The sequence below is a fragment of the Octodon degus genome, unplaced genomic scaffold (genome assembly GCF_000260255.1).
Source record: "Octodon degus isolate 3935 unplaced genomic scaffold, OctDeg1.0 scaffold00010, whole genome shotgun sequence".
Taxonomy (NCBI): Eukaryota; Metazoa; Chordata; class Mammalia; order Rodentia; family Octodontidae; genus Octodon; species Octodon degus.
In genome coordinates, this window is record NW_004524586.1 from 2,034,780 (window position 1) to 2,054,292 (window position 19,513).

Genomic DNA, 19,513 nt, shown 5'->3' on the forward strand with positions numbered 1-19,513 from the left:
TTTTTTTTTTTTTTTTTTTGCTTAATCTTCTTTCAAGACAGTTTTTTTATCTTTTTTTTTTTTTCCCCAGTGAGGGACAAGCACTTTACCACAGAGTCATATCCCCATCTCTTTCAAGGCCATTTTAAAATTTGGGTAGAGGGGTTGGCGAGATAGCTCAGTGGTCTAAAGCGCCTGCTTAGGCAAGCATGCAGGGACCTCGGTTTGATCGCCAGCACCACATGCCATGCCAGCCCCGCTCACAGGGTGGGCTGAGCTGACCATAAAAAAAAAAAAAGAAATAAAGCAAACATTAAAAATAAAAAATAAAAATAAAATTTGGGTAGAATAATGAAACTATTCTGACTTAGAGTTAGTTTGAAGCAAAAACCAACAACAACAACAACAACAAAAAAAAAACCCCATGTGGACTGACATGGTATAAAGCCCTGAGTTTAATCCCTAGGACAAACCCCTGCCCCAAACAAACAAAGAAACAAAACAAACTTAGTACAATTTAATGACCAATGATCCAAAATCATTGTCTACATACATTTTATAATTATATTTATGTCTGTGAAATCACTTAATGGTAGTGGACAAAATTAAAAAATTTTAAGTTTTTACATTTCTTTTCAAACCATTAGTAGTGGAAAACAAATAGAAAGGAGAAGAAACTAGTATGTTTGTAATGTGTCATGTCTAGTAGTAGTGAACCTGTGACGCACATGGAACAGTAGGCTGCTGGTATCATTGAAAGCTCTCAAAGGTTCACCGTCACTGATCTATCCGTTACTTTATAATCTGATTATTGGCACTATGAGAACACTTTATGGCACAGTCATACATTGAAATATTGTGCAGTTATTTAAATAGAAACAAGAACAACTTTGCATCTACTAATGTAGAATAACTTCTAATATAACAAAATAAGATACATACCAGTACATGTAATATGTTGCCATTCTGTGATTTTTTGAAGATATGTAGGCATATACCTATGCATGTTTTTTTGTCATTGTAAGAGTTCATAAGAACTGTGGTAAGCATAGTTGCATGTGAGAAGAAAATTATTTTTCATTACCAACTTTTTTGTACAGTGTGCATTTTTTAGAGACCATGTCTATGTTTGACCTTTAAAAATAATTTTTTAAAAATTCACTTAGGCAAAAAATGTTGATGTTTTGAACAATATACAAGTGTTGGTGTTGGATAAGAAATAGTTTTTGGTCTTCTATCTCTGAAATTTGCCTTTTCTTTCTTTCTTTCTTTCTTTTTTTTGGGGGGTGGAACCAGGGATTGAACTCAGGCCCTTGTGCTTGCCAGGCAAGCGCTTATTCTACTGGACCATCTCCCCGGCCCCTGAAATTTACCATTTTTATGTATCTGTAATAGTTACAGATATCTGTAATAGTTAGCTAGAAAGTCAAGATAATTTAAATTCAAAATTTGAGAAAAGTCTTCGTGAAATTTTATGAGACTGTGATATAGAATCATAAGTGATATTCAGGTGACAGGGATTATAACATAAAAAATAGAGACAGAGGGCTGGGGAGATGGCTCAGTGGAATAAGTGCTTCCCTGGCAAGTGCAAGGGCCTGATTTCAATCCCCAGTTCCGCCAAAAAAAAAAAAAAAATAGAGACAGATTTTTGTATTCAGAACAAATTGTGAAATATAGGTAGCTGCAGACAGTTAATATCATAACAGAAAAAACCAATTTAAGAAAAGCAAGATTTATTGAGGACCTATAAGATGTGGAAAGATTACATAAAATATTATTGTTTAATCATGAGTAAACTCATGAGTAGGTACTAGTTTTCTTCATTTTACAGATGACGAAAGCCAAGTGCAGAGTGGCTAAGGTTTTAAATTCCCACCGTAGCCATGATCTCAGCACTTGGGAGACTGAGGTGAGAGATCACTAAGTTCAAGCCTAGCCTGGTGTACACAGTGTATTCAAGGTCAGCTCGGACTACATAGTGAGAACCTGTCTCAAAAAAACCCATGAATGCAAGCTCAGGGGTTCCCATGTTGTGCTGAGATAGCAACTGAGACTGGGCGTGGTGGCACATGCCTCTGATCCCAGCACTTGGGAGGTCGTAAACAGGGAATCACTAGGAGTCTGATCTAGTAGTGAGATGCTGAACACCCTGTAGACCCTTCCCTACAAATACAGAAAGAAAAAACCATGAATGAATGAATAAGTAAATAAGTAAAGTAAGTCCCACAGGAAGTAATGGAAGAGCTGGAATATGATTCATGATCTGACTGACTTCAAAAGTTCTATTTCTGCTGTTCCACAGTGACACTCCATTAGCAAGAACATCAGTTTCTGCTTCATGCATACATTCTATATTGTGAATACCTAGATGTGTAGGTAGTCAATCTCTATTGTTTTTATTTGTTGTCTTTGTGGTTATGTAATGGATTCTTTTAGTAGAATGGAATACTTCAATTTGCTGCTAGGTATGTAAAGAGTAAAAATTTAAATATATGAATATATTCTTATGAAGTTTTTTTCTTTAGAACTTTATGAGATCTTCCTTTCAAGAGCAAAAGAACGATGGAAAAGCTTCAGTGAAACAAGCTCAGAGAATGATACAGAAGGTGTGATTTTTCTTTTTAAAATAATAATTACAGGATGAAAATCCAGGTACTGAAGACAGTAGTTTGATTTTATACCATGTATCAGGAACTGTGGTAACTTTTATAAATATCATCTCATTTAACCTTAACCTTTTTAGTAGGTATTATCCTGAATTATAGAAGAAGAAACCTTAGTTAGTAACAAAACAAGAGAAGCTGAATATAAACCAGATTTATTGTACCCTGAAGGCAAGGACTGAAATCACAGTAGGCTAATGGGATGAAGTACTTTTAAGCCAACCTTTACTTAAGACAGATGTTCTTCACACCTCATGTGTGACCTCTTGTAAGTGATTTATAAATCTTACTGTGCCTTATTTGTTCATTTAACTCATTCATAGCCCCATCTTTCCCCCATTCTTGTCTATTTGGTTTTTCCTAAATATTTTGAAGAAAGCAGAAGCATTTGTTTCTCCATAATTTATTAAATTTAGGTAAATTTATAGAAATGATATATTGTCCTTGATTAATGGGGCAGCAATTTGTTTTGTTGGTTGCTTTTCTATATTTGTTTTACTTCGTATAGAAATAAAACAAACTCTCTTTTCTTGCCTACGAATAAAACCCTAAAACTGAGCCAGATGTGATAGTGCGTGCCTTACACCAGAGTGCTGGTGTGATGTCAGCAGTTGGGAGGCTGAGGCAGGACCCAAGTTTGAGCCCAGCGTGGGCAGCTGAGCAAGAAGAGCCTGTCTCAAAAACTAAAAAAGGGATATAGGTCTTGGGATCAACACCCAGTACCACCAACACCACCCCCAACAGGGAAAACCAGATCTCTAAATACGAGCACAGCTTCAGAGGTGGTAGTTTTGTAGTGGTTTTCTTTGATTAAATTTTTGAAAACTTTGTTTTAGAAAATTGAACATTAGGAGGGAAAAACTAAAGAAGGGTAGAGAGAAGATTTGATTTCCTGCCAACACCATTCTGAGGCCTGTTAGCTATGTCAGCTATTTGTGGGGAACTAAAAGTACAAGAAGGTAAAGATGTCAGGAGCTTTGTACTGGCAGGACCTCAGCTATTTCATTATTTCAAAAAGTGTTATGAGACATCAAAATTCTAAGGATTAAAACAATAAGCATTAACTTTTGAGATATTTTGTCATGAGTAAACAGTGAAGGCTGTCCATCAGTAGAAATTCATCTGAAAGTATTGAATAATTATTGTAATCAGGAATATTAATTGAATATTCTAATCAGCATTTTACTTAAGTTACTGTTCTTTTTCCTGGGTATTTATAATTTGTAGCTGTCATTTAATTTTTGGCCATTAGCTTTTCAAATACTGCTTTAGCCCCATTTCTCTCTTTCTGATATTCTGATTATGTGTATGATAAACCATTTAACAATGTCCCATAAGATTATTAGACTTTTCTTTGCTTCAGTTTGAATGATTTTTATTAATCTTTAATCATGTTCACTAATCTTTTCTTCTGCTCTATTCAATATACTATTAAATCTGTCCAATGAGTTTTTAGTTTATTATGCTTTGTAATTCTATAATGTCCACTTGGTTCTCTTTATACATTCTATTACTCTGTTGAAATTCTTCATCTTTTCATCCATCCATTTTCTCTCTTTTCCCTCCTTCCTTTAACCTGTTTATATAAGAGACAACATTCTTGCTTGTTAATTCCCAAGCTGGGCTATCTGCAGGTCTCCTTCTGTTGGGTAGTTCCCTCCTTGAGTATGTCACAGTTTCTGCTTCTTTTCATATCTTAAAATTTTAAATTATATGCTAGATACAATATATATATATAAACTGAAGCTGGAAAAAGCATGCTGTTTCTTTCTAGGCAGCTGGATTAAGGGTTTATCACCTCAGTTCAATCAGTAATTGAAGTGGATTTCATTCATCCCCGTTTTCAAATTTCTTGGTGAGAACTGTCCTATTTTGATTACAGGCTTTTCCCTCCAATGAGATGCTCGCCAAAGCACTATGTGACTTTGGGCGATTTCATTTTGCATTTCCAACCTGACCTTCTGTATTCAGTGAAAGTTCCGTAGGAGAAAATCAAGGGTCTTCTGGAGCCCTACTATCCTATCTGTCTTGTGTGGCCATGAAGAGCTCTTTTGGTTTCTCTTTGCTCAGGCAGAGTGCCTTAATTCTGAGCCCATTCCAGACATGGCAGACCACTAGAAAGAAAAGTGGCCATTGGCCTTTCTTTTTCCAGAATTTAAATCTTACAGAACTTGCTGTATCAGCTGTGGTGATTTTTTTTTAATAAAATGGTATATTTATAATTATTTTTCTAGTTATCATGGTAAGGATAGTCTGTGCTACTACATCTATAAAAATTGGAAGCAGAATTCTTTCACTACAAACCTTTCTGATAAATATATATTTTCATATAAGTTCTAACAAAAACTATATGGCATTTCTTAAAATATCTTGATTATTCAGCTTTTAATTTTCCTTAAATAACACATATGCTATGTGATCATTCTGTTTTTACAAAACTGAACTTGTTACAGCCAAGTGATCATTTAAATTTTATTTACTTGGTAAATGCAGGTGTATCTGTTGCTGACCGAGAGGCCAGTCTGGAATTAATTAAGTTGGACATATCCCGTACATTTCCATCTCTCTTCATCTTTCAGAAGGTGAGGGTTTCTAACCAGCTGGTAACTACTTTTAAAAATATTTCAGTATACAAGGGGACAAATTCTCTAAATGAACAGCTGTTCTGAAAAAGCCAAAATTAGATAGCTAAGCATGGGAGCTCACCTCTGTACTCCCAGGTACTTGGGAGGCTGAGGTAAGAAGATTGCAAGTTTGAGGCCAGCCTGGGGTACTTAGAGAGACCCTGTTACAAAATAAAGTTTTAAAAATGCGCAGGGATATGGAATATAATGGTAAAATAAATACCTAGCATGTATGAGGCCCTGGATTCAGTCTGCAATACTTAAAACAAAAGACAGCACTACAAAAATTGGGACCTTTATATGTAATAAATGCTAAATAGGAAAATTTGAAAGAAAATTCTATCATTTTATCCCAGTGACAAAACCAATTAGTTATTATTGCACATAACACTGTTTATGTTTATGCACTTGATATTACCCACTCCTACCTCAAGTACTGGTGAATGACCCCAGGGAGTGCTGGGTGGTACATATCAAGAGGTTTCATTTTCTAAAATACTAAGAGGGTCTTGCTGAGTTTCCCAAGCTGGCCTCAAACTTGGGATCTTTCTGCCTTGGTCTCTCTCTCTTTTTTTTGCGGTACTGGGGATTGAACTCAGGACCTTGTACTTGTCAAGCAAGTAATTATTCTACTGAGCTATCTCCCCGGCCCCCCGCCTCAGTCTCTTGAGCAGCTGGGATTACAGACAGGTGCCACCATACATTTTTATTGTACAGAGTTTGTTTTACTTTTCATTCTGTATGGGACTTGTAAATTTTTGCCTAGTAAATTGTTAAAATATTAAGAACTTTGTCCCTAAACTTAGTGTTTTTCAGAATTATAACAAACAGGAAGAAATAGTTCTATTTTATGGGAAAAATGGTTAACTATATTCAACAGTTATTAAAATAGGAAGAAATAGTTATTAATAAGTTGTAAGATTGATAAATAAAATGAGCTAAACAATGTAAGGTTAAAAGTATTAATAAAACTTAACATAGTGTACTTGATGGTTTTCTTTTGCTGAATTTGTATTACGTACAATGAAAGGGCTAGGTGTATAGCTCTGTGTTGAGCATGTGCAGCATACCAAAACCCTGGGTTTACTCTCCAGTGCCACCTTGCCCTCAACAAAGAAAGAAAAACCAGTCTTTATTCATCATATTCTTGTACCAAGTCTAGAAATCTTTAAGTGTGTTTGCAAATTATGTAGCTTACATCATCAAGTGAGTATATTTGACCTTGTTATTCAGGATTAAAATATCTTTATTAGTAATTTTGAAAACACCTTTTCAGAATGCTTTTAGAGTATCTTTGACAATACACTAAAACTAGTCATTTAAGAAATGCTACAGTTTTTTAAACATGTTATATGAAAACTTAGACAATTATTCGTATAGTTTCAAATTTCATTTTTCTCTCCTAAGGGTGGCCCATATCATGATGTTTTACATAGTATCTTAGGGGCATATACATGTTACAGACCTGATGTTGGTTATGTAAGTATTTGCTTCTGTTTTTTTGAATATAAACTTTTTAATTGATACTTTTATGGAAATACCTTATGTTATATTAGATGTTACAGATAAAGATTAAGTATCTGTTATCTCTGTCTCTCTTGGGCTTATCAAATTACCTAGAGAGGCAATTTTTCATCCTTTTGCCAGATACTTCTATCACAAGGTGATAGTTTTGTGGGAGTGCAGCTAGGGATTTTTCACTATTTTGTAAATTTCTACTTAATACTTCCGTTGTCTATGTGGTGCCTTGTTCCATTCTCTCTAAACCTTTTCCCTGTCTTTGCCTTTGTAGAAGAAAGTTCTTATTTACTGCCAGGTTAACTGAAATCTAGGTACCTTTCCCATAGGATAGGGGAAAGATTTACTATTAGAATTGACTGAGCCAGTTCTATTTTTAGCCTTATTCCTAATTTCAGAGATATCTGGCACCTTCAATTCCTCACCCTTCCAGATTTTTGTGGCTGAATTGACTTGTTGATTATTAGCTTTCTCCTCTGATCCTTAGTTTCAACATTCTTCACTTAATTAAAATTCCTAAAATGCTACCGACATCTTATGTTATTTAAATTTTTTATTCTTTGTCCTCTTAATAAGTTAATAATTCTTTGATACTCCTCTCTCCTTTTCCTTCCTCCTCTTCCTTTTTCTCCTTCTCTTGCTCACTCTATCTCTCTTTTTTGAGACAAGGTCTTACTGTGTAATGCAAGACAGCCTTGAACCTGTGCTGTAGCCCAGGCTGAATTTCCAATTGTGCTTCTCCGCTTTGGGCTCATAAGTGCTGCTATCACGGGCACGCGCCACCAAACCAGCCCTTAGCTTTTTCTTTACTATCATTTTGCTTGGGTTTTAAGTTTTTTTTTTTTTTTGTTTTGTTTTGTTTTGTTTTTCCCCTTCAGTACTGGGGACCAAACTCAGGACCTTGCGCTTGCTAGGCAGGCACTTAAGCCACTGAACTATCTACTGGGCTTGCTTGGGTTTTAGAAGGAAACATGTGTATTCAGTTGCCATGTTTAACCAGAAATTACAAAACATTCATTTTCTCACCTGTAATAGAATTTTAAAGGCCTCACTATAAGTCTGGTACAATGTACTTGGTTGTTGTATATTTCTTCGTTTGTTCATTCATACACTCAGAGGTTTATATGGCTATTAATACTACATGTTAGGCATTGTTCTAAGCACTTGAGATACTTTAGAGAACAAAAGATTAGTCCTCTTAAATGCTTACAGTTTAGAAGAGAATAAAGAATTAAATTATACTACATTAATAGCTTATAATTGGTATGACAAAAATATGACATAGTAACAAGAGGAAAAGCTAAATTAGAGGTGGAAAAATTGTATTTTAAAAAGTGATGAGATAGTCTGATGGAGAATGTGTGGTTGGAGCAGTCTTTAGACTGCCTTGCACGGGCATTCTGTGTATCCCCTACACATGTTTAAGCGGACATTTAAGTATTTTTTATTGTAAATTTAATTATAAATAATTCTGTTTTTGCACTGGACATCTTATACTTCTTTAGAAACATGCAGTGGAATTTAAACTATCATGATTTTGCATGATGAGATTCAAGTTAAACATTTTTGGCAGGAATACTATCACACATGAAATGTCTTTTTCATGACATCATACCATAAGCAGGTAAATAAAAGACTAGAACAGGGCCAGCCAGATAGCTCAGCAGACTAAAGCGCCTGCTTTGGCAGAGCGCAGCGGCCAGGCTTTGGTCTCCAGCGTACCTCGCTGGTGCTGGCCCCGCCCCAGCGGTGCTGAGGGCGCAGCTGAGCCTGGGCGTGGTGGCTGAAAACGGAAGAATCACTGTGGATCCGATCTACATGGTGAGACCCTGTAGATCTAAATTCCTAAAACAAAAAGATTAAAGCAGTGTAAATAATTTTATTTTCTTTTCATCAATGCACAAGTGATATAAAAGTGATATTATAAATATGAATGTTTAAATAGCTTTATGAATATGCATAAAATAAAAATTATAAGGGATGAAACATTGCCTTTTTTAAATTGGGTGCATTTTTAAGTACATAAAATAATAGTATATCAAATTAATAGTATTATAAATTTAGTTAAGTATAGCTCCCCACACACAAGAGCTTTTTTTAAAGCTCTTGTAAGTATTTTACTTCAGATTGAAAAATAAACAGCTTCCACACTGTTCAATGCAAGATATTACAAGTACAATGCTGATCATTTGAGGACATGTATATACACTTCAGTTTCTCCTTCATGCCTTTTTTTTAAGAAAAATACGGTTTACCAAAAAAAATTTCAGCAGTACAGGAAAAAATATTTTCCCAATAAATTTATGAAAACCTAAGATTCCCAATGGAATCAAGATTCTTCCCACAACCACCACCTTAACATAACCACATGCTTACTGGAACACTAACATTCCCACCCTAAAAGCCCATTTACTTTCAACAATGAGGATCATTCTAAAACATAACAAAAACCTTCAGTGTGGTAAATGTAACATGGGTCTCTGCAAGTATTGTCTGAAATAGGCAGCTAATAGCAGATTTAATATTATTTTATAAATAATTGTTCTCTTAACAGTAAATGTAAGTCTATACATTCACAATAGCCCTACAAAACAAATACTGTAATTATACACAATGTTATGACAAACTAGTTTCAAACAACAAAAAGTCAACTTTTTTTTTTTTTTAAGGCTGGGTTCTTGCTAAGCAGTTCATGCTGGTCTTGTGTTCACTTTTGTAGCTCAGGCTGGTCTCAAACTCATAGTGATCCTCCTGTCTCAACCTCCTGAGTGCTGGGACAGTAGGTGTGCACCACACACCCAGCTCCAAAAGCTCAGCATCTTGGTAACAATTCTAATCAGAATAAAAAGTGACTTTTTTTTTTTTTTTTTTTTTTTTAAAGAACTGGGGATTGAACTCAGGCCCTTGCACTTGCCAGGGAAGCGCTTATTCTATTGAGCCATCTCCCTGGCCCCAAAATGTGACTTTAAAAAGTCATCAAAGTAACATCACATTTAAAATCATCCAGGGGCCGGGGAGATGGCTCAGTAGAATAAGTGCTTCCCTGGCAAGAGCAAGGGCCTGAGTTCAATCCCTGGTTCTGCAAAAAAATTAAAAATCAAATAAATAAATAAAATCATCGAGTTTGCACAAGTACTATGAGTTTCCAGTTTTGGAATATTTTTTGTTGTTGTTGTGAATTAAAATATGAACATAATTTGAAAAACTAATTTCAGTGATTGGATCTTACTTTAATATTTTCTTTTATAAGAGTTGTACTATGTGTCCATTAGTGGTCTGATTGGTATTTAATACTTATAAACATATGTAGAAGAATTCTCTGAAAGCCAGTAGTACTTTATATGTATATGTATGTGTACATATTTATACACACACATAAATGAATCTTATCTCAGAAATAGCTGTATTTAACAGAGCCACATACATTGCTACTAAGAGCTTTAATCCTTCTATTTACTTCCTACTATTCTATTACTGATGATTAACACTTCTCCCCTTATATTCATTCAGCAAATATTGCAGTACTAAGAATACAGTTACAAACAGATGCCGTCTGATCCCTACTACTTTCTCCCATTGTTGCCATAGCAAATTACAACTTAGTGGCTTCCAACAGTGCCAGTTTGCTCCACAGTCCCGCAAGTCAGAAGTGTGATAGGTTAATCTAAGTTGATGTCTAGATACTGGTGAACCTGTTTGCCTTCTCAGGCCCCCAACAGAAACTGTAGTCTTTTCTTTTACATCTTTTAGAGGGTCTCTACATTATTTGGTTCTGGCCCCATAGCTCTGCTTTCAAAACCAGCAGTTCAGAATTTCAGGTTTCTCGACTTCTTTGCCTTCCTTTTTCACTACAAGATCATTTGTGAGGGGCTGGTGAGATGGCTCAGTGGTCTAAAGCACCTACTTAGAACAAGCTAAGCTTAAGCAAAACACAGGGACCGCGGTTCAAACCCCCAGCACCACATGCCAGCCAGCCCCGCCCCCTGGTGGGCTGAGCTGGCCACACACACACAAAATAAATAAATAAATATTTTTTTTTTAAAAAAAAAGATCATTTGTGATGCTTATGTTGGGCGCACCTAGATAACCCAGGATAATCTTCCCATTGCATGGTTATAGTTAACCACGGCTGCCAAATCCCTTTACCATGTATTACAACATTTCCACAAGTTCTGGGGATTAGAATGTGAATATCTCTAAGAGGCAGTTATTCTGCCTACTAGAGTCTCTGTATTCACGGAATTTATACTCTAGAGCATCAAATAGGTGATCATACAGTGTTTGCCAAGAGTACTTTATTTACTTACTTATTTGTATTAGTACAAGGTCTACAGGGTCTCACTACGCAGCTTAGACTCACAGTGATCACCTGGATGTTTCCAGTCTCCCAGGTGCTGGGGTTACAGGCATGTGAACCACCATGCCCAGTCTCAGCACACGCCTGGGGCGGGGCCAGAATGGCAAGCTGGGGATGAAAAGCCAGAGAAGTAAGAGAACAACAACAACAACAACAACAAACAAAAATGAGTCACAGAAGCTAGGAGAATGCTGTGAGGACAGCGAGTACCTGTTGGGCTTCACAGCAAACGTCACTGTCATTCTAGCAAGGGAAGTCCCAACATAATATAGTGGAAATCCATATTAAAAAGTAAAAAGTACAAACAAATCATGACTGTAGACTTTTTCCAAAATACATTGCTATTTTTCATGGTCTCTTTGTATAAGCCTATCATACAAATGTCTAGAAGTACTTGATGGCGTTTTCCTTATTTTGAAATTGAGATGTATAGGGCCAGCGAGATGGCTCAGCAGTCTGAAGCACCTACTTGGGCACGTGTGCAGGGACCATGGTTTGATCCCAGCACCACATGGGCGCCAGCCCCGCCCCAGGTGGGCTGAGCAGGCCACATAATGAATAAATACATAATACAATTGAGATGTGTGTGTTCCTCATAACTCACAGACAAGTATCTACGTGCCTTAGCCTTCTACTGAAGGTCTTCCATCACGTAAGTGTAACCTACTTTTCCTTAATGTCTTCCATTGTTCCCATAAATCTTTGTGCTTTAACTAGACTGGTCCTGTTGTTCTCATTTCTTTGTTACTGCCAGTTATTCTTTTTCATCCTGAAATGGTTTTTTCCATTTCTCTCTCTTCCTTTCCCAGGAATTGAGGCTATCTCAACCCCACAACCTCATCTCTCCTAGAATTGTCTTGTAAAAAGAAAATAATCATTTGATTTTTCACTAGATTTTGTGACTATATATTTATTTTAAAAAAGATCAATAGGAAATTCACAGTAACTAGGTGGTGATATATTGAGTTAGGCTTTTGTAGCAAGTAGAAGCTGATACTTATTTCTAAGTTTTTTTTAATACTAATTAAGTCGTACCACATGAACAAGAAATACGAAGTTTGGTAGAGTTTATAATATCGTAGTCTCTGTATTTACCTCTTCTGGGAAGAAAAAAGACATCTTGGTACACTTTTGTGATGTGACCACTTTTCAGGAGTACAGCAAATTACGTAGAATGAAGTCCACTTGCGTTTCTTTCACTCTGAAGGTCCAGGGGATGTCCTTCATCGCAGCAGTGCTCCTTCTCAACTTGGAGGAAGCAGACGCCTTCATTGCCTTTGCCAATCTCCTCAATAAGCCGTGCCAGCTGGCCTTTTTTCGTGTGGATCACAGCATGGTATGAGTATTTGGAGTGGATTATGTTTTGTATGCTTCTGTATTCTGAATGACCCCTTAAGAGAACAAAGCTGGACGTGGTGTTGTGCGCCTGTATTCCCAGCACTTAGGAGGCGAGGCAGCACCATGAATTTGAGGCTAGGTTAGGCTCTATAGTGACTTTAAGGCCAGTCTGAACCACAAAGCAAAATCTTGTCTCAAAAAACAACAGAAAGTAAAAATAAAACAAACTGACAAGTAGAAGACTAACATAATCTAAATGTAAACATTTCATTGAACTAGTAGTTTTAAGAATATGAGAAGATGCACAGTGCTAATACAGAAAATTGTTACTAATAAAGATTTCTCTTTCTACAGTATACCTTTCATAATCTTACTGATTTGTCTATCTGTAGATGTTGAAATATTTTGCAACATTTGAAGTATTCTTTGAAGAAAATCTCTCCAAACTATTTCTTCATTTCAAGTCTTACAGTCTTACACCAGATATATATCTGATAGATTGGTAAGTTGTAACATAAATAAAGTGATAATGATAAGGAAATAAACTATAACTTTTTGTGGTTTTAGGAACTATAGTAAATCTCACACATGGCCTAATATGTGTGAAAGAATCTTAGAAAAAGAAACACTATTTTTGTGGGGACATACTTGATTAAGAGCATGGACTCTGGGTTGCAATTACAATTTCTCTGTTTTATCTATAGAAGAGAATAATATTTGTATCTTGAATTTTAGTGGGTTTTACACAGATTGTCTCATTCAGTGCCTAGCACATATTAAGCTTGCAGAAAAACTGTTCTTTGTTTTTACATATAAGGAATTATGGTAGTATATCCTACTAAGACCTGTTTGCCAAGGTTTATCTAGTTTTCTGACAGAGAAATGACACCTTATATAGGTGCTAATATCTTTTTTCACCTTTTCAACTCAAAACTTTCTGTTCTAAGATGAAGGTTCTACCCGGTGAGTTGTAGCCAATTGATTTTAGAATGGTGAGCAAATTTTGCCAGAGAGATGGAGCAGCTAACCCTACAACAGGTTAATCAAATGTGATGTCTTCCTAATGTGGCCCTTCATTTATTCAGGGTTTTTTGTTGTTGTTGTTGTTGATGTTGTTGTTAGTTTTCAATGTATGGGCCTCAGTATCCACTAGGGACATAAGTGGTCCTCTGAGGACTCCAGAAAATCACGAAACCCAAAGAAGGGAAGGGATCGCAAAGCTCTTCCTATAAACAACAACACCACATGTCAGGAAGGGATCTAAATAAAGAAACCCTCAATTGTCAGTCTCAAGGAGCATGGGACATACTGGGATCGCAGCTGATCCAGGGGTGAGTACTGTGTATTAGCAACTGCCTCGGCAGTTCTTTTTTAAACGTATTTGGTGCAGGGTCTCACTACACAGCTCAGACTCGTAGTGATCCTCCTGTTTTCAGCTTCCCCAGTGCAGGGATTACAGGCGTGTGCCACCATGCCCAGAATCGGTGGCCTCTGGGGTCCAGGCTGGGACCAGGGTGCATATGGTGCCAGGGATAGAACCTCGGTCCATCCGCCTAGGCATTTAGTTCTCATTTTTAATAATGAAGTTAGTAGTCTCTGTACTTCCAAAAGCATACCTTTTGTTATGCAATTAAATGTGTTTATAATTTAAGGCACAGAGATGATTTTTTTCACTATCTTTGTTAGAACTTACTATATACAAATCTCAAAATTATTTTTGTAAGGGAAAATGAGTACATGAAAGTGGTAAGGGATTTTGTTGTTGTTTATAGGAATAGCTTTTAGATCCCTTCCTCCGATTCCTCAGCACTACCAACAAATAAACAGGCCATCAGAGTAAAACGTTTTATTCTAGCCAGGTCTGGTGGCACACACTTGCTGAGAGGCTGGGGCAGGAGGATGCAAGTTTAAGCCCAGCCTGGGCAATGGAGGGACTTAGTAAGACCCTGTGTCAAAATAAAAAAGCCTGGGGATGTAAATACATGAGAAGGCCCTGGATTCAAGCACCAGCAATACTAACATGCCCTTCAAAAAATGTTACATTCGGGGCTGGGGAGATGGCTCAGTGGAATAAGCACTTCCCTGGCAAGCGCAAGGGCCTGAGTTCAATCCCCGGTTCCGCAAAAAAAAAAAAAAAAGTTACATTCTTCTTTGACAAGGCAACTTCAAGACAGATATTCTAGTTCGTGTTCTTCCCCCTTCCCCAAACAGAATGCTGCCTGAAACTTCTTGGTCTAAGGGACTGCACAGTCAGACTGTCAGAAAGGAATAGCAGAACCTTTTCAATGGTTCTGTTGGACAACAAAGTAAAATGATGGATATTTATAGAAGGGAAAAAGGAAAGTTAGATTTTATGGGTTTGTGTTATGTTACTAACTGATAATACTTGGGTTCCTCAGACAATAAGCATTTCTTTACCTTTTTGGTGCTGTGATTAAACCCAGAGCCTTGCATATGTAAGCATGCACCCTACCACTGAGCTACAACCCTAGTCTCGATCATTTGTGTTTCAGACACTGTTCTAAGCATTTTATTAACCCTTTCAATTTTCAAAATAACCTTAAGGTAGGCACAGTTGCTATCTTTAGTGTGCAGATGAGGGTACTGGAGCACAGTGAGGCGATTTATCTTGCTCAAGTTCATGTAATCGTCAAACTCAAAATTCAAGCACTCTTATTCTGGCTTCAGAGCCCAGACCTTTAACCGGGAGGGCACTGTACCGCTCCCAAGTGTATGAGACTTGTCCTCAATTGTATTACTTAGTCCCTAAAGTTTAAGGGAAGAACCATATTTTATTTGCTTTTTTATTTCTAATAAAACATTGTTTTTTTTCTATAGAGATGCTTAATGAATCAATGAGTGAAAACCTTCAATGACTATTTTCCACCTAATTTTAGGATCTTCACACTATATAGCAAATCGCTACCACTGGATTTGGCCTGTCGAGTTTGGGATGTATTTTGCAGAGATGGGGAGGAATTTTTATTTAGGACAGGATTAGGAATCCTTCGATTATATGAAGATATTCTCCTACAGATGGACTTTATTCATATAGCGCAATTTCTAACTAAGTTACCAGAAGATATCACGGCAGAAAAGCTCTTCAGCTGTATTGCAGCAATTCAGATGCAGAATAGCACCAAGAAATGGACTCAGGTACAGTGAAATGTTTTTGTTTCTAATAGATGTGTTAAAATAATCTTTTGACTTTTGTAAAAGAAGTTATATATTTCTCAACTATTAGTACCTAAGTTAATAAATATGTTATCTTTGAAAAATAATTTTTGGCTTTCAAGAATTTATAGATTAGTCTTCTTCCACCTATCCAAATGTAGGGTTTATGTTCGTGTACCTCCACTAGTAGTTCTAAACTATGACCCACAGAAGTCTTTTCTTTGCAGAACTGTTATATAATTACTTTGATATTTCAAAGAGGTAACAAATTTAATAAAAACTGCTATGTACTAAGTGTGTTTTGTAGACTAATGTATGAATCTGGCTTTTTAGATGGTTAATCTTTTTTTTTTCCTGAGACAGGATCTCACTATGTAGTTCAGACTAGCCTTGCACTTGTGGCAATCCTCCTGCCTCAGCCAAGTGCTGGGATTAAAGGTGTATGCCATGATGCCCAGCATGGCTGGGTAAGCAGTTAAGGGAGCAAGCACACTGCCCATCTAAGCTAAACGACGAAAAGAAAGGCATTATTATTTGTTCCATGAGTGACTGCTCATGGAAATGAAATTTAGGAATACTGGTTGAGGAAACATGCTGCTACCAGATTATAAAAATTGACAGCTGATTTAAAACTAGAATATAATCATAGTTCCCATAACTTAAATTTATAAAACAAGGGCATTGAGAATAGTAATCTTCCAGGGCACAGTGAAGTGTACCAAGCTTGTTGGTTTTAGTTCAATTAATTTGGGTGGTAGGTTCTTCTTTTCTGCTTTTCCCCAATCTTTTTCATAGTACTAGGGATGGAAGCCAGAGCCTTAAGCATTCTAGGCAAGCACTGCACCATCAGCCCACCTCCCCCGCCTCAGTGGTAGGTTTTCTTTGTATTAGGAATTGAACTCTTGACCTCATGCTTGCCTGGCAGGTGCTGTGCTGCTGAGCTATGTTCCCAGCCCCTCAGTGGTAGTTTTGAAGGATTAACTTTTATTTTATATAATTTCCAGGTCTTTGCATCTGTAATGAAGGATATTAAAGAAGAAGAGAAGAACAGCAGCCCTGCTCTGAAAAGCTAATTGTCCAAATTAACAGATTAACTGACATATAAACAGTGGTTTGTGGAGGAGTACTTTTTTTTGTTTCCTATGTAAAAAGCATGGAAGACAGTGTTGGAGAAATTCAAAAGAATCATGAGGTGGAAAACTACTGGCTTTTAATTCCATGGCCAAAATAATGAAATAAACAACTTCACAGTATTAATGAATAAAAAAGTATTTTGTAGGGCTAGCCATTTTTTTCAGAAGAAAAAAGTTTAAATATTTCAGACTCCATAATTTTAATTGAACAGTCTAATGCAATACATTTTTTAAATAGCTTCAGAGATACTTCACATTTTTACATCTTTTCTTTTTTAAAATAATTACCACAGAGGCACTTTGAAGGTTAGAGTAGAATTGTTCAATATTACTTTAACCTCCAAAATGCTATAATACAGATGTTATGTCTAGTTCCAAATGTTTGAAGACTGTATTACAGACCAAGGATAAGCAAGCTTGTGTGTATACTACGCACCAAGCCGATCTTCATTTGCAAGCTGGAACAGTGTGAATTATCTGTGGGCGGGAAATACTAGCTGAGAATTGTTTCTTGTTCATTTAGGTTTTGTAGCACAGTTCTGTTTGTTCTTGAAGGGAAATTATCTGCCTTAAGGAGTTGTTCTCACTGAAAGAATTTTAGCCTCTGGAGTTTCTAATCTAACAAACTGTTCACCTAGTAATTTAACAGTAAGAAAACTAATTAGTACAGCGAAATTTCTGTGCACTTTAATGGACTGAAGACTTGACTTAGGGAGTAAGTCTAAAAGTATAAATGAGGCTTTTCACTGGTAAGAGTAAAAAGTAATGAATTCTGAGAGTTCTTAATAGCATACTACTTGAAAAGACTTTATATGTTTTAGTTAAAGTTCCTTCTGTGTAGAAACAAAATTTGTTATTTCCATTTTAAAATTCGAAATCTTACACATAATGAAGTCCATGACTTGTAAAATACTATGCATAATTTTTTCTAATCAATGGAAATAAGAGTAAAAGAAAAAGGTAAAATTAACTTTTTTTAATCTAATTCTGATGGTACAGCAAATGCACTATTAATCATTCATAAATTGGCTTTAAGTATATTAAGTTTTAATATACTGTATAACATACCATATGGTTAATAATTTATATTTTATATGTTACAATATGGTTTGAAAAAATTAAGCACACTATTTCTGTTAGTTTTATCTGTGTGTAGTCTTCAAACTAACAAGCCTAAGATCCTTGTTAGTGCAGTGACTGCCTCTTCAGGAGTGTGGGACCAGAGGGTGCCTCCTATGCATTTGTACCCTATGGGTCACTGTGGCGCAGGGACTACCAGTGGGACCCTCAGAAGTGAACTCCTGTCACAGGGGCTTGCTTGGTGGGAGGTGAGTGTAAAAACATATGAAGGGAATGTCCAGGGGTTCAATAGGTTTTAAAATGACCTTCTCTGGTAACAGCTTCCTTGGTATTGGTGTCCCTGAGAGAGGGACACAGCCTCTGGTAGTAATCTCACTGAGGTTAGACGACCTGCCTAAATTTAATCTTTCTTATTTACTGTATTTTTTTATTTCTTATTATTGTACAGTTTCTTTACCTTTCAAATATAAATGTGTACATAAGATGTAAATACAACAAATTCACTAAAAAACCACTAGTAACAATTACTGTGTAAATAAAACTTGCAAGCAAAGTAATTACTTGAAATGAGTCTTCACTACTTTGGGGATATATGGTTTAGTTAATTACCTCTAAAGAAAAAAATGTACTTCTTTTGGCAGTGGGTGGGGAGAAGGCAGATTTTCCTTTGAAAGGATGTACTAGGCCTTTTGAGACTTTCTGTACTAAAATACTGTACTGGCAACTAAAATGCTGTACTGTCTTTCAATCTTATATTCAGGCAGTAAGTGGTTACTTACATGGTCAACATATATCAGAGAACAGGTTTTCTGTTTTTTGCTTGAAGTGTATTTTCAACCAAAAGTAAGTTTTCCTAAAATACATAATATGAAATTCAGTGTTTCAGTTGCTTGTATATTTTAATTTCCTCATCTTTTTTATGGTTGAATAGTTTTACATGGCATATACATACATTTTCTTTATCCATTCATTGGTTGATGGACACTCAGACTGTTTGCAATTCTTGGTTATTAGGAATCGTGCTGCATCAAACATGGGAGTATAAAAGTCTCAACAGACAATTTCTTTGGATATATACCCAATAGTGGGATTGCTAATTGTTTTTATTATTTATTTTTGAGGTACTAGGGTTTGAACCCATACCCTCAACACTGAGCTTTATCTCCAGTCCTTTTTTAAAAAAAATTTATTTGGTACAGTCTTGCCACACAGCTCAGCCTCCCAGCACTGGGACTACATGCCTGTGCCACCAGGACGGGTTTCAGTGGTGCAAGGTGCAGGGCCAGCACAGCACGAGGTACCAGAGATTAAGCCCTGGTCCTTGTCCTTGCCCGGCAGGTGCTTAGACCCCTGCGCTATCTCCCCAGCCCCTTTTATTCAGTTTGAGACACAGATCTAAGTCACTAATTTATCTTCCCAGAACTTGTAGTCTTCCTGCCTCAGTCTTCGTTAGTGGTGGGATCAGAAGGTTGCACCACCATACCCAGGTGTTCTAAATTTTCTGACTGTACTAATTTATACTCTTACCAATGTCCCAGGTTCTTTTTTCTCCACATCCTAGTCAATACTTCCTGTTTTTTTAAACAGTGGCCATACTAATTAGAGTAAGATGATATTTTATTGTGGTTTTCATTAGCATTTCCC

At 36.4% G+C, this 19,513-nt stretch overlaps 1 protein-coding gene across 1 annotated transcript in view; it reads left to right on the top strand.

Annotated features, from left to right (window-relative positions):
• Positions 1 to 17,041, top strand: part of Tbc1d12 (TBC1 domain family member 12) — an 80,463-nt gene extending 63,422 nt beyond the window's left edge. The window contains exons 7-13 of the mRNA XM_004625673.2: positions 2,508 to 2,588; positions 5,139 to 5,227; positions 6,677 to 6,748; positions 12,352 to 12,480; positions 12,875 to 12,984; positions 15,380 to 15,638; positions 16,661 to 17,041. Of these exons, the coding sequence (XP_004625730.1) occupies positions 2,508 to 2,588; positions 5,139 to 5,227; positions 6,677 to 6,748; positions 12,352 to 12,480; positions 12,875 to 12,984; positions 15,380 to 15,638; positions 16,661 to 16,729 (809 nt within the window). The 3' untranslated portion in view covers positions 16,730 to 17,041. The remainder of the gene's footprint in view (positions 1 to 2,507; positions 2,589 to 5,138; positions 5,228 to 6,676; positions 6,749 to 12,351; positions 12,481 to 12,874; positions 12,985 to 15,379; positions 15,639 to 16,660) is intronic.
• Positions 17,042 to 19,513: the final 2,472 nt, after the last annotated feature.